General features: G+C 38.3%; 1 protein-coding gene and 1 non-coding gene across 5 annotated transcripts in view; one reads left to right on the forward strand and one right to left on the reverse strand.

Annotated features, from left to right (window-relative positions):
- IQCG (IQ motif containing G) overlaps positions 1 to 13120 on the reverse strand; it is a 45699-nt gene that overhangs the window by 4062 nt on the left and 28517 nt on the right. Inside the window, exons 7-9 of one of the 4 annotated variants that reach the window (XM_059687574.1) lie at positions 8400 to 8561; positions 7201 to 7275; positions 460 to 591 (exon numbers count right to left, since the gene is read on the reverse strand). In XM_059687574.1, coding sequence (XP_059543557.1) covers positions 460 to 591; positions 7201 to 7275; positions 8400 to 8561 — 369 coding nt within the window. The remainder of the gene's footprint in view (positions 1 to 459; positions 592 to 7200; positions 7276 to 8399; positions 8562 to 13120) is intronic. The other 3 variants (XM_059687577.1, XM_059687578.1, XM_059687579.1) reach the window with 3 other exon arrangements.
- On the forward strand, positions 3728 to 3834 carry LOC132232033 (U6 spliceosomal RNA). Its single transcript, XR_009452197.1, has one exon. It is a non-coding gene; the product is annotated as a U6 spliceosomal RNA (small nuclear RNA).

Raw genomic sequence — 13120 nt, forward strand, 5'->3', positions numbered from 1 at the left:
GTGTATGTGCAATACTAGTAAAGCGCCTGGGACAGAGTAAGCATTGAGTGTTAGCACTGCTCTTGTTGCCCCCACCATCAATGTTGTAGCATTGTCATCGCTATCATCATGATTATTGAAAAAGAATCCCATGGCCCAGCCAGTGTGGCTCAGTGGTTGAGTCTCAACCTATGAACCAGGAGATCATGGCTTGATTTCCAGTCAGGACACATGCCCAGGTTGCGGGCTTGATCCCCAGGGGGAGGCAGGCAGGAAGCAGCCAATCAGTGACTCGCTCTCATCATTGATGTTTCTATCTCTCCCTCTCCATCCTCTCTGAAATCAATAAAAATATATTTAAGAAAAAGATGGTTTACATCTTCACTTTGTGACCAAAAATAGCATTACCCCAGCTACTGTAACTTAGCTCCACCCACTCCTCAGTGCTCAGCCTTAACTCTTGAAACTCTGCTTCCTTACCAGCCTTGCAAGGTCTTGAAGGCGTGTTAAGTCACTGGCTTTAGCAGATTTGAGAGCATTCAGTTCATTCTGTTTCATTTCTGTGTCCTTATCATATTTCTCCATCCAGAACTCTAGCTTCTCCTCAAGTTTCTATTTGGAAAGAATATTAAATCATGGCTTCTACCAGACACAAAACAAATCACTTATATAAAGTTCAAGAACAAGCAAAACTTTTCCATAGTGATAGAAGTCAGAATTGTGGCTATTTCTGGAGGAGGGTTGGTTTATTGATGCAATGGGACATGAGGAAGACTTCTGGTATAATGTAAATGTTTTCTTTTTGATTGTTGTTGTTAATCCTCACCCAAGGATATTTTCTATTGATTTTTTAGAGAGAGTGGAAGGGAGGGGGAGAGACAGAGAGAAACATTGATATGAGAGACACCTTGATTGGTTGCCTCCCACATGCACCTGGACCAACTGGGGCCGGGGGTCGAGCCTGCAACTGAGGGATGTGCCCTTGACTAGAATTGAACCTGGGACCCTTCAGTCCACAAGCCAATCCTCTATCCACTGAGCCAAACTGGCCAGGGCTGTAAATATTTTCTGTTTCTCTATCTGAGTGCTGGTTACAGGAGCATATATATGTACATATTCATCAAACTACTTAATATTTATGTTATTTATATATTAGTGTTATTTATGTTATTGATATTTATGTTATTACTGAATTTAAAAATGAGGAAGAGGGCCTTTTCAGTGTCTGGATAAGAGAAGTTGCAATGAGCCGAGACCGGTTTGGCTCAGTGGACGGAGCGTCGGCCTGCGGACTGAGGGGTCCCAGGTTCGATTCCGGTCGGGGGCATGTGCCTGGGTTGCGGGCACATCCCCAGTGGGAGATGTGCAGGAGGCGGCTGATCGATGTTTCTCTCTCATCGATGTTTCTAACTCTCTGTCTCTCTCCCTTCCTCTCTGTGAAAAATCAATAAAATATATTTTTTTTTTAAAAAAAGAGAAGTTGCAATGAAAAGGAAAGGAATAAAAGGTCAGTAGAAAATTCTGAAGGGTAAGGAATGTCATCAGACATTTATTTGATTGAGAACACTAAATATTAGTTGAGAAGGGTGCAATGTCTTCAAAACTCTAAAACATAATAATGTGAATCTAATATTCTATACCTAGCCAACCAAGCATTTGAATATAGGGAAAGAATATATCTAGTCTTTCTGAAAGAGTTACTCAAGAATGTACTTTAGCAAAATAAAATGAAAGAGAGATGTATCAGAAATGGGAGAGAAACCAGTACAATATATATTTAAAAGCCATTTAATGTAATTTTTAATAATAAATGAGAATATGGAATTGAAATCTTCAATTGGGCACAAACAGGCTCTGAAGCCACGTTGCCTAGGTTCAACTTGCAATTGTGGCACTCACATGAGTCTACTTAAATTCCCTAAACCTCAGTTCCCCATCTATACAATGGAAGTATATAATGAATGGTTTCAATATGGGGTGTAGGAGAGGAAGAGAAGAAGTAAGAGAAAGCTTTGCCCTAATAAAAGCAAGAAATAGCTTGGCTGTTGTGGTTCAATGGTTGAGCATGAACCTATGAACCAGGAGGTCACGGCTCGATTTCCAGTCAGGGCACATGCCCAGGTTGTGGACTCGATCCCCAGTAGGGGGCGTGCAGTAGGCAGCCAGCCAATCATTCTCTCTCATCATTGATGTTTCTATCCCTCTCTCCCTCTCCCATCTTCTCTCTGAAATCAGTTTTTTTAAATAGCAAGAAATATATTAACTCTAGCCTTAGAGAAAGAATCAAGTACACATATGTATGTTAAAAATATAAGGGTTACCACTGCAAGAACAGAATGTATGTATAACTTCCAAACTTCTACAGTGTGTACCTCAAGAATGAGACATCAAGTGGAACATAGATATGGAATTTTTTAGAAAACATGACTAACATAAATCATTCTAAGTTAGAGAGAAATGTCAGTTTGGCTAAAGCTAGCTAAAATGTACTAACATTATTTGGTATTTATCATACTTCTGTTTACATTAATTTGTATAGCAAATTATATTGGTTTTCCTCTTACATGATTATATTAAAATCTTAATTGAAAATAAAATTTTTAAAAATCCAGCTATGCTCGGTCAGCATAGCTCAGTGGTTGAGCGTTGACCTATGATCTGGGAGGTCCCAGTTCAATTTCCAGTCAGGGCACATGCCCAGTGGCGGGCTCGATCCCCAGTGTGGGGTGTGCAAGAGGCAGCCTGTCAATGATTCTCTCTCATCATTGATATTTCTCTCTCTCTCTCTCCCTCTCCCTTCCTCTCTGGAATCAATAAAAATATATTTTATAAAATAAAATAAAAATCCAACTATGTGCTGTTATAAAAACCACAGCTAAAACAATATAATCAAAGCAAAAGTAAAGCAGGTTTAACCCTTGCCAAGGTGGCTCGGTTGTGCAGCAAAAGGTTGTAGGTTCGATCCCCAGTCGGGCACATATAAGAATCAACCAATGAATGCATAAATAAGTGGAACAGTAAATTGATGTTTCTGTCTCTCCCTTCCTCTATCCCTCCCTGTCTCATTAATAAATAAAAAAAATTAAAAAACACTGACAGGAAAATAATAGAATTGCTCAATAAAGCCAAAAGATGTTTTTTGTGAAGACCAATAAAATGATCAAACCTTTGACTCAGCAAAAAAAAAAAGGGGGGGGGGGGGAAGAAAACACATTTTTTTAAAAAAAGGATAAAAAAGATAACTACAGAAATAAAGGAACATTTTATTTTATTTTTAAGTTTGATTTTTTGTTTTGTTTTTAATCTTCACCCAAGAATATTTTTCCATTGATTTTTAGAGAGAGTGGAAGAGAGAGAGAAAGACAAAGAGAAATATTAGTGTGAGAGAAACACATAGATTAGTTGCCTCCTGTACATGCCCTGACCAGGGCCCAGGCTGGGGAGGCACCTGCAGCCGAGGTACATGCCCTTGACCGGAATCAAACCTGGGACCCTTCAGTCCACAGGCTGACGCTCTATCCACTGAGCCAAACTGGTTAGGGCTAAAGTAACATTTTAAATTGTAAGAGACTGTAGTGCACAGCTTTATACTAATAAATTTGAAATGAATGTTTAGATAAAATGGATTATTTTCTAGGAAGATAGTTACTAAAAATGACTCAGAAAGAGACTTTTTAAAGGGAAGGAACCAATAATCATTAACTGATTGTAATGGTAGCCAAATATCTCCCCTATAGAATGACATCCAGTGCTCGCTTCGGCAGCACATATACTAAAATTGGAACGATACAGAGAAGATTAACATGACCCCTGCTCAAGAATGACAAGCAAATTCGTGAAGCGATTCTATTTTTTTTAAATAAATAGAATGATATCCAGACAAGATTGTTTATGACTGAATTTGACTAAAGTTTCAAAGAACAAATAATATATTTTGTTCTATTTGTATTTTTAGATTTCAGAGTATAAGAAGATAGAAAGCTCCCCAACTCAAGCTGCCAAGCTAGCATAACTGAGAGCAATACAACAAAGAAACACCAAAAACCAAATCATCTATAGGTTAATTTTGTTTGTGGAATATATAAATACAAAATAAAAATCTACAAATGAATTATAAGGTTTAGCCCAAGAATATAAAGATGATTCAACTCAACAAATCTATTAGTATATTTTAATTTATCAACATATTGAAAGAGAAAAAATAATATCTCAGTGGATAAAAAAATCCATCTCATAAAGTTGAATACTGTACTCATCCTGGAAATCTGTTCCCTTCTGAGGTACACTTATCTGAGTTATCTGTTCTCCACAGAACTTGCTGAGAGTTGACCCTCGTTGTGGATCCACGGGCTATAGAGGTGATTATGCTAGGTCTTGAGAGTAAGCATCCTTTTTCAAGGCATCTGCCTCAGATAAAGTTATTATCACAGGATTTTCAGGGAAGAGACAACTGGTCTCAGACACGGGGGTGTGCAGTCTAATTCCACTGGCGAGGCAGTGACTTAGGGGCTCAAAATTGTCAGTATGTCGGAGTCCAACCAGATATTCCCATTCCAAGTTTCTGGGTCCCATTCTCTCCCAATGAATGCCCTCAGTTGCGCATGAGAAACATGACATGACTATCTACTCATGTGACTGAAATTCCGTTAAAACCATTAATAGAAAAATGGTGGCCCTGTATCACTACTATTAGTCACCATTACACTTGACATTCTATCTATAAAAGAAACCACAAAATGGAGATAGACATAAATAATGAAAAGGAAAATATAAAATTGTTATTATTTGCAGTCAATAACATCTACCTAGAAAACAAATCAACTGAAACCATTAAAATGAATATGAGAGGACATAAGGAATCTAAAAGCAATATACCAAAATAGTCTTCCCATACACCATGCACTTAGAGACATGTCCAAGAATGTTCAGCATTGTTTTAACAGAAACAGTCAGAAACGGACAGAAGAATGGTTAATTAAATGTTGGTATAGCTTGTGTATGGGGTATTATACAGCAGTTGTACTGACAAGGAAAACATTAAAGACAAGGTAAGTAAATAAATAAATAGGGTCTACAACAATATACCTAGTATGATCCCATTTACTTTAAAAACATAAATACAGAAGTCATGTAAATAGATACACATAAAAGTATGTCTATTAAAAGAAAAAGATGTGGAAGAAATGTTTTTTAAGAAGGGGAGTGATTAAGAGAGCTTTCACCTTTAAAACTATATATTTCTGTCTTAATTGGTTTTGTTCAGTGGTTAGAGTATTGGCCTGTGGACTAACGGGTCACAGGTTTATTCCAGTCAAGGGTACCTACCTCAGTTGCAGCCTTGACCCCCAGCCCTGTTCAGGCCCATTCCTGCAGGAGGCAACCAATAGATGTGTTTCTCTCACCTCTCTCTCTCTCTCTCTCTCTCTCTCTCTCCCTCCCCTCCCTGCCCCCACCCCCATCCTCCCTCCCACTCTCTCTAAAAATCAATGGAAAAAAGATCCTCGGATGAGGTTTAACAACGAATATATATATAAAATTTCTGTACTGTTTCAAATGTTTCATTAACAAGTATTTATGTACTGCTTGTGTTATTGGGCTGAAGATCTGGGAAACACTGACTTCATCCACCCATCGTTCACTTAATCTACTAGCTCATCTGATTGTTATGCCTGCTGTGTCTAACATTTGAAACAGGTAAAATGATACATAATTCTCTCTTTTTTAAAAATATATTTTATTGACTTTTTACAGAGAGGAAGGGAGAGGGATAGAGAGTTAGAAACATCGATCAGCTGCCTCCTGCACACCTCCCACTGGGGATGTGCCCGCAACCAAAATACATGCCCTTGACTGGAATCGAACCTGGGACCCTTCAGTCTACAGGCCGACGCTCTATCCGCTGAGCCAAACTGGTCAGGGCAATACATAATTCTTAAATTGCAGGTTACAGGACCCTGATTCTAATAACCTACCAGATATTTTTTCAGTAAAGGTTTGTGATATAGCATCTAGTAATTCTTTAACTACAAATTTGGAATTCTTTACTGAAAATTCATTAGCTTTCTCAAAATCAGGCTGTAACATGGAAATTTTTTCCATATTGATCCAACAGATGTTCAGCTTGGTTTGTTGTTAGAATTAGAAATACTAATTAAAACCCTATGATTCACACAAGAAGAAATAAAAAGAGTAAATAAATATATGGAAAAATGGTCAAGTCTATCAGTAAGAAAAACATGCAAAATAAAACAGCTCGTTAAGTTAACAGACTTTTAATAATATCTAAAATGGTTAGTGCTGTGGAGGATACTTGATATTAGTGCCTGGATATACTGCTGATGGCAGTGTAAATTACAAAGTATTAGCAATATTATCAAGTCACAAAATACCAGTCTCTCTGACATCATAATCTCATGCTTGAGATTTATTTTGGGTAAATAATTGCAATGAAGAAAAACAGTCATTTGGACAAAGCTTTCATTACTGCATTATTTATAATAACAAAACTTTAGAAATAACCTAAGTATCTAAAATAAAGGGTAACAAGTAAACTATGGCATAACCATTCAATGGAAAATTATAAAACTATTTTTAATTATTTTATGAAGAGACTGGTAACATGAAAAAATGGGTTAAACAATTGGCAATTTAAAAAAATCTTCCCTCAACCAAGAATGTTATTTTTATAATTTTAAAAAGTCATACTTTAAAATTATGACAATGAAACAATATAGGAATGAGAAAAGTTTCTCAGGTATTCAAATTACAGCTTTATAAAATATTTATTCAGATGAATAAATTTATTTTGTTTTGATGTATGGGAAATACATGTTTTTTAAACAAATTTTAATATATTTTTATTTATTTCAGAGAGGAAGGGAGAGGGGGAGAGAGAGATAGAAATATCAATGATGAGAGAGAATCATTGGTCAGCTGCCTCTTGCACACTTCCTACTGGGGCTGGATGCCTGCAACCTGGGCATGTGTCCTGACCAGGAATCAAACCATGACCTCCTGGTTCATAGGTCAATGCTCAACCACTGAGCCACACCAGCCGGGCTCAGATGAATAACTTTAAAAGATAACATGGGCTATAGCTCATTCATTAAGCTGGTAGAATTAAGGTTGATTTTTTTCCCTTCAAAAAATGTTTGGCTGTCCTTGGTATTTTGTAAGTGAAACACAAACATGTCAGAGGATAAAATAGTTTTGGTGACTCACCTGCTGCTCCCTTCGAAGGAATATTTCAATCTCCATATGAATCTGGTTTTCTTCTTCAGTTCTCAGCCTTAGTTTCTGTGAGAACAATAAACCGCGTCAGGAGTTCTTCCCAGCAGGGCTGCTGGGTTGGAAATGAGAACTTCTCAAAATTAGAGGTGTAGCTGAGGCAGAAGCACAGGACCCTGTGCCATCGCTCCGGAGCCACAATTCTGCTCCTTTCAACTTGCCTAGTGTTTGTTCACCGACCACTGAGCTGTGTGTCAGGCACCGTGCTGGATATGTGAGTAACCAGAACAAAAGGACCATAATCCTGTTGTCTGGAAAGTGATGTCAATTTAAGGAGAGAAACGATGCTTCGAGGGCACAGGTTCTTAGGCCTAGAAAAGGGAAGTCCAGGGTGCAAGAAAAAGTTTTCTATCACAGACGTAAGCCACCTGGGTAGTGAGCTTCAAATAAGCAGGGAGCTCAGAAGAAAGGAGTCCTGACACACACTCTACTGCTTGCTCCTTGTCGCCTACCTGTTGTTCTTTTAGCCATTCAGCATTCCTTTTTAAGTTTTATGAACTTCAGATCTCTAGATTGTGTATTTCTTAGTGGAGGGATAAAAGGTACTGGTTGAGCTGGCCGGTGTGGCTCAGTGGTTGAGTGTCAACCCAGGAACCAAGAGATCATGGTTTGATCCCAGTCAGGGCACATGCCTGGGTTGTGGCTCAGTCCCTAGAAGGGAGTGTGCAGGAGGCAGCCGATCAATGATGTTTCTATCTCTTTCCCTTTCTCTCTTTAAAAATCAATAAAAACATTTATTTTTAAATACTTATTCAAGAAAAGAAGGTACTGGTTGAGTGAGGAAAGCAGCAGCAAAATCCTGCAGTTACTGCGTACCTTGTTTTATTCTCTTCCGAGAATTGCCAGGAGATATGGCAAGTGGTTTTATAAAAGAAAGTGACCAAGGGAAGAAAGTACAACCAGTTTTCAGTCATTGCAAAACAATAGGAGATACAGGCTCTCCAGCCCATCAGAGTCTCTCCTGGCAAATATGCAAGTCCTCCTTCTGTTCTTATTTTTAACCTCAAACGTTAGGGCTACAGAAGAGAGAAAACCAATCATGAGGATCTCCCTCTCGCTCCTGCGTTAGCTGAGGCAAGTGAGGAGGGACAGCAGTGCCCTCTACCTGGCTCCTGCCTGTGAGCAGTGATTACCTCAATCTCTTCCAGCAGGAGCTCCTCTGTTCTGTTACATTTTTTCTGGGTCTGAGAAATCTGCAGCTCAGTGTTTCTCTTCATAAAGCGATTCTCCATGTTAGTTTTTGCCTTCAGCTCTTGCAACTGGTCCTTGAGGTGGGCAATATATTCATTCCGATTCTGTAGAGATAAGACCAGGTTTGTGAATTAAAATACATTCTACCTCCATTCAGTTCAGCCAGTGGTTTTAAGCTTACCTTTTGTATGTATATAACAACAAGGAACTGAATTTATTTTTCTGCTATCACGCTATGGGAAGTTTAGCCAGTAATCGTGAATAGTATAAGTGAAAAGGAAAGATAGGTAGTTCTAAACATCAGGACTGTGAGATTCTTTCTGAGACACACTATTTGGGTACTCTGTATCCACAAGAATTTCCCATTGCGCTCCCTCCCTCTCTCTCTCTCTCTCTCTTTCTCTGTCTCTCTGTCTATCTTTCTCTATAGATAGATAGATAGATAGATAGATAGATAGATAGATAGATAGAAATATAGATATATATCCTCCTTCTGCGCGTGCATATGTATATGTGTGTGCGTGTGTGTGTGTGTGTATATATATATATATATATATATATATATATATATATATATATTCTTACTAAAAAGAAAAAAGGTTTTATTGATTTATGTTTGAGAGAGAGAGGAAGGGAGAGGGAGAGAGAGACATGAATCAAGCCCACAACCTAGGCATGTGCCCTGAACGGGTATCAAACTGGTGACCTCTCGGTGCACAGGATGATGCTCAACAAACTGAGCCACACCAACCAAGGCTCCATTGCTATGTCTTTTTGGTAGAAAGAGCACTAGTCTAATGGTCAAAAGACCTACCACTCTTCCCCCTAAGCCCTCAACTGTGTGAACTTGGCCAATGAGTTGAGCTTTCCAAGACTTATCTTCTGTAAAATAGAAAATTAACATCTACCCTGCCTGAAATATCTCATGAAGTGACTATAAGGACTGAGAATATGTATGAAAACTGTTTGCAGGTTACAAAGCAGTTGGCAATTTTAAGGTCTCAATATTTATTTTAAAATATTTATTCAATACCACACTAAGTAAATAGTAGAGATCTTACTAGACATCATAAAGCTTACAATCTTTTGGTAGACAAGTGGTTAAAGGAAACAAACAAATATGTGTAAATATTTTAAAGGTGCAAAATGCTATGAAAGAATAGGGCAACTGGCCGGAGAAACTAAGAAGGGAGACCTACACTAGAATGGATTGTCTAAAAAGGATTCTCTGAGAAAGGAGTGTGATTTAACACCTGATGGATAAGTATGTCTGTCACATGAAAAGTGGTGTCAAGGAGAAGTCTAAGGAAAAGGAAATAAGCATGCCAAGACCTGAGGCAGAAAACACCTAGATATATTCCAGGGACTGAAAGAACATTCTGGAGGCTCTAGTCCAGTGAGTTGACAGTGAGACAAGATGAGGTTGGAGAGGCAAGTAAGAATAAGACCTGCAGGACCTCAGAGGCATATTACAAAGTCTGAATTCTATTCCAGGTGCCATTGGAAGCCTTGAAAGAGTTTCAGTCAGGGTGGTAACATCAGATTGAAAAAAAATCAGACGAAGTGTGAGTAATTTCACAGAGAGATAATCAGAGTTAGCCGACAGCACAACAAGCAAGCATACAACTAATAACAAAAATGCATGGCTTTAATCATTGATCTATGTTTCCCCAATTATCAACCAACTTTAATCTTACCATGTAAACTGGGCAGAATTAGTTCTAAGTAAGTATTAGAAGAAGAAACAAAGCAGAAATTGGTCAAGACAATCCATAATGAAAAGCAAATCCAGTTTAAAGAACCATAAAATTAGTCAGGAAGGAATTCTTCAAGTTGTTTTGCCTAATTTCTTGATATAACTCTGTGGGAGTGTTCCAATTGTATAGCAATTATTCCAACTGTATCAGAGCATCCCAAAGAGTATCTCTGGCAGAGAATATGCTACAAGCCCAGTTGATAATACTTAGTACTTTATAAGCTTTTACGAATTATAGGACTGTGGGCAAAGTACTTAACCTCTCTAAGACTATTTCTCATCTGTAAAATCCTGCCAGTTCCTGGCACAACTTAGGTGCACAATAAATGCTTATTAAATAAATTTTAATATATGACTTTTTGGGCTCAATTTTTCCTTCCCTTCTCTACACTCTCCTCACTTTTCTCCATTCTTCTCCATTTTTCTTCTTTCTTCTCTTCTAGTTCCAACTTATATGGCAGTCAGTGATAAAGTTTGAATCTATAGGAAGTCTTGAGTTAAAGTAAAATGTGATGTGTTCACTTCTTCATCAACTGGGATCCTTTAACCTTAATTGCTTAGACTTTCTTCAAGGCCCAGCTTATATATCACTTAAATCCAGAAAACCTTTTCCAAAAACTTCAGTCCACATAAATAACTGTAGTCTTGTTTTTCACAGAATCTAATAGTGTTAAACAGGTAGGTATTCTTTAACCAGTCAACTGCCACGATTTTTTGAATTTAATTAAAAAAGGTCCGCCGCTTGCGTCTATAGATGCTTACGGAGTACAAATGTTAAATAATGTCCATACAAAAATATGCTTTCAAAAACTCAAGAGAATGTTCTGGTCAGGTTTCTTTATCAAATTGAACAATAAGTCTTCCAGAGCAACAATATGAGGATCAGAAATGCAGAGTAAAAACTCTAGGAGTTCCTGTCAATGGCAAACAGAAGGCATTACATTATGTAACTGTGAATAAGGTCATACGACGTTGGTCTGCAGTTACACTGTGCCAAGTCAAAGGCATCTGGTTTTCTTGTTATTACCATGGGCCTCTGATAACCCTGAGTTCCTCTCTATATTTCTGTTCTATACAAATGTATGGCCTTCCATGGCAACAGTGTGGAAACAGAAGAGGAATACTGAATGTATAATATTGACAGGCCAGTGATGGTAAAAATCATGACCAAGGCATACATACTAATAATGAACTGAAGCAATATTCTACTTCTTCATCTTCCTAGTGTGCAAAACAGAGAAGCAGTGGATTACAGGCCAAATGCCTTGAATTGTATGATTTCCTTTTGAGATTCTCACTAAGAAAAGATCTGCCTTCATCACCAATCACCATCATAACCCTTGTTGTCTACAGTGTTTGGAGCTCTCCCTGCAATCAGGGTCTGTGGACTGGACAGCGTATTGGTGGGGTTTTGTAGCAGACCAAATTTCACTTCCAAAGCTGCCTTTAGATGTGGACTTTTGGAATTGTTACTTGAATTCAAAGCAGCATGATTTAGTAGTGGAAAGAAGGAGTCGACCAATGAAAGTTAATAAGGCTCTGGTGGCTGCACATTATTGTGAGCCAAAGAATTTTAATGGTAGTGTCTGTTTTCATAATTGAACATAGAGTGGGGACAAGAGTACTGGTTCCTGGAATTTTGGGAAGCTACTGTCTGGAGAAGTTGGAAATTGTCTTACAACTCAGGCTGTCCTCTGTGGTTGGATGGAAAAAGGAAAATGGGAATGTGGCCTATTAAAGTGATAACAGCCAGAGAAACAAATACAGTTCTGTGTTAAATTAACATTTGTATTTGTCTGTCTATCACTAAAAATGCTGGCTGATTCTCTAAGAGTCTATGAATGAAGTCCGAGCTAAACGGAGTCTACCGTTACAAGATATAGATGAAACCCAATCAAGACCAAATTCTGAAGTTTCAGACTTCAGTTCCACCCACTTCCACTTGAACTATTTTCTTTCCAAGAGTACCAATTTCCTTTTTTCTTTCCTTTTGTAATAAAGTTTCCACACACCTCACTGTCCTGGCTAATCTCTTCTAAGTAAACTCCTCCTTAAATGTGATGCCTAAATCTGTACACATTCTAGCTGTCTAACCACAACAGAAGACAGGGGAATGGTTTTTCCCTGTTGGATCAAAACCCACAGTGCCACATTTCAGTAACCAAAACAAAGAGAAAGCACTCCAAATGCTTTCAGAATGTATGGTAATATGTTGTCATATTGTGAAGACTCTGGTGACAAGAAGGAAGACGGAAGAAGGGAGAAGGAAGCACTATGAAAGGAAGACTGGAAGTTTAAAGAGACGGGGTAGGCAGGCAAGGCTGTTGCTACAACTAGTGGTGGAGCTGGGCCTAAATTCAGATTCTCATGTTACAACCTGGCTAAACCTCAAATGATACTGCTGAACACACATTAGGTCTTCACAATGCTCAACTTAGAAGATTCTTCTAGGGACCTTAGTTTCACATTTGCTTCTTTTTGGAATCAGTTCAAAATTCTAATAATCAACAGGGTCTTTAATTCTAATGTCTATTATTTATCACATACCAGCTTTGAGTTGCTTGCAAATTTAGTAAGCATGCTTTCTATATCTTCATTTAATTCCTGAATCCATTTTGGACCACAGAGATCATTAGAGTATCTCAACGTATTCTCTTTGGTACTCTCTCAACCTGGCCCCCCAAAAAGAAATTAGCTATCAAAGTGCGCGAAAAGCTGAGGAGCCTGCCCTGGCCGAGGGACTTAGTTGGAGCGTCGTCCTGTACACCAAAAAGGTTGTGGGTTCGGTTCCCAGTCAAGGCACATGCCTAGGTTGTGGTTTAGTCCCCGGTCAGGGTGAGCAGCCAATCAATGTTTCTCTCTCACATTAATTTTTTTGTTTGTTTTTTCCCCTCTCTCTCTTTTCCT

Source organism: Myotis daubentonii, chromosome 3 (assembly GCF_963259705.1).
Source record: "Myotis daubentonii chromosome 3, mMyoDau2.1, whole genome shotgun sequence".
NCBI lineage: Eukaryota > Metazoa > Chordata > Mammalia > Chiroptera > Vespertilionidae > Myotis > Myotis daubentonii.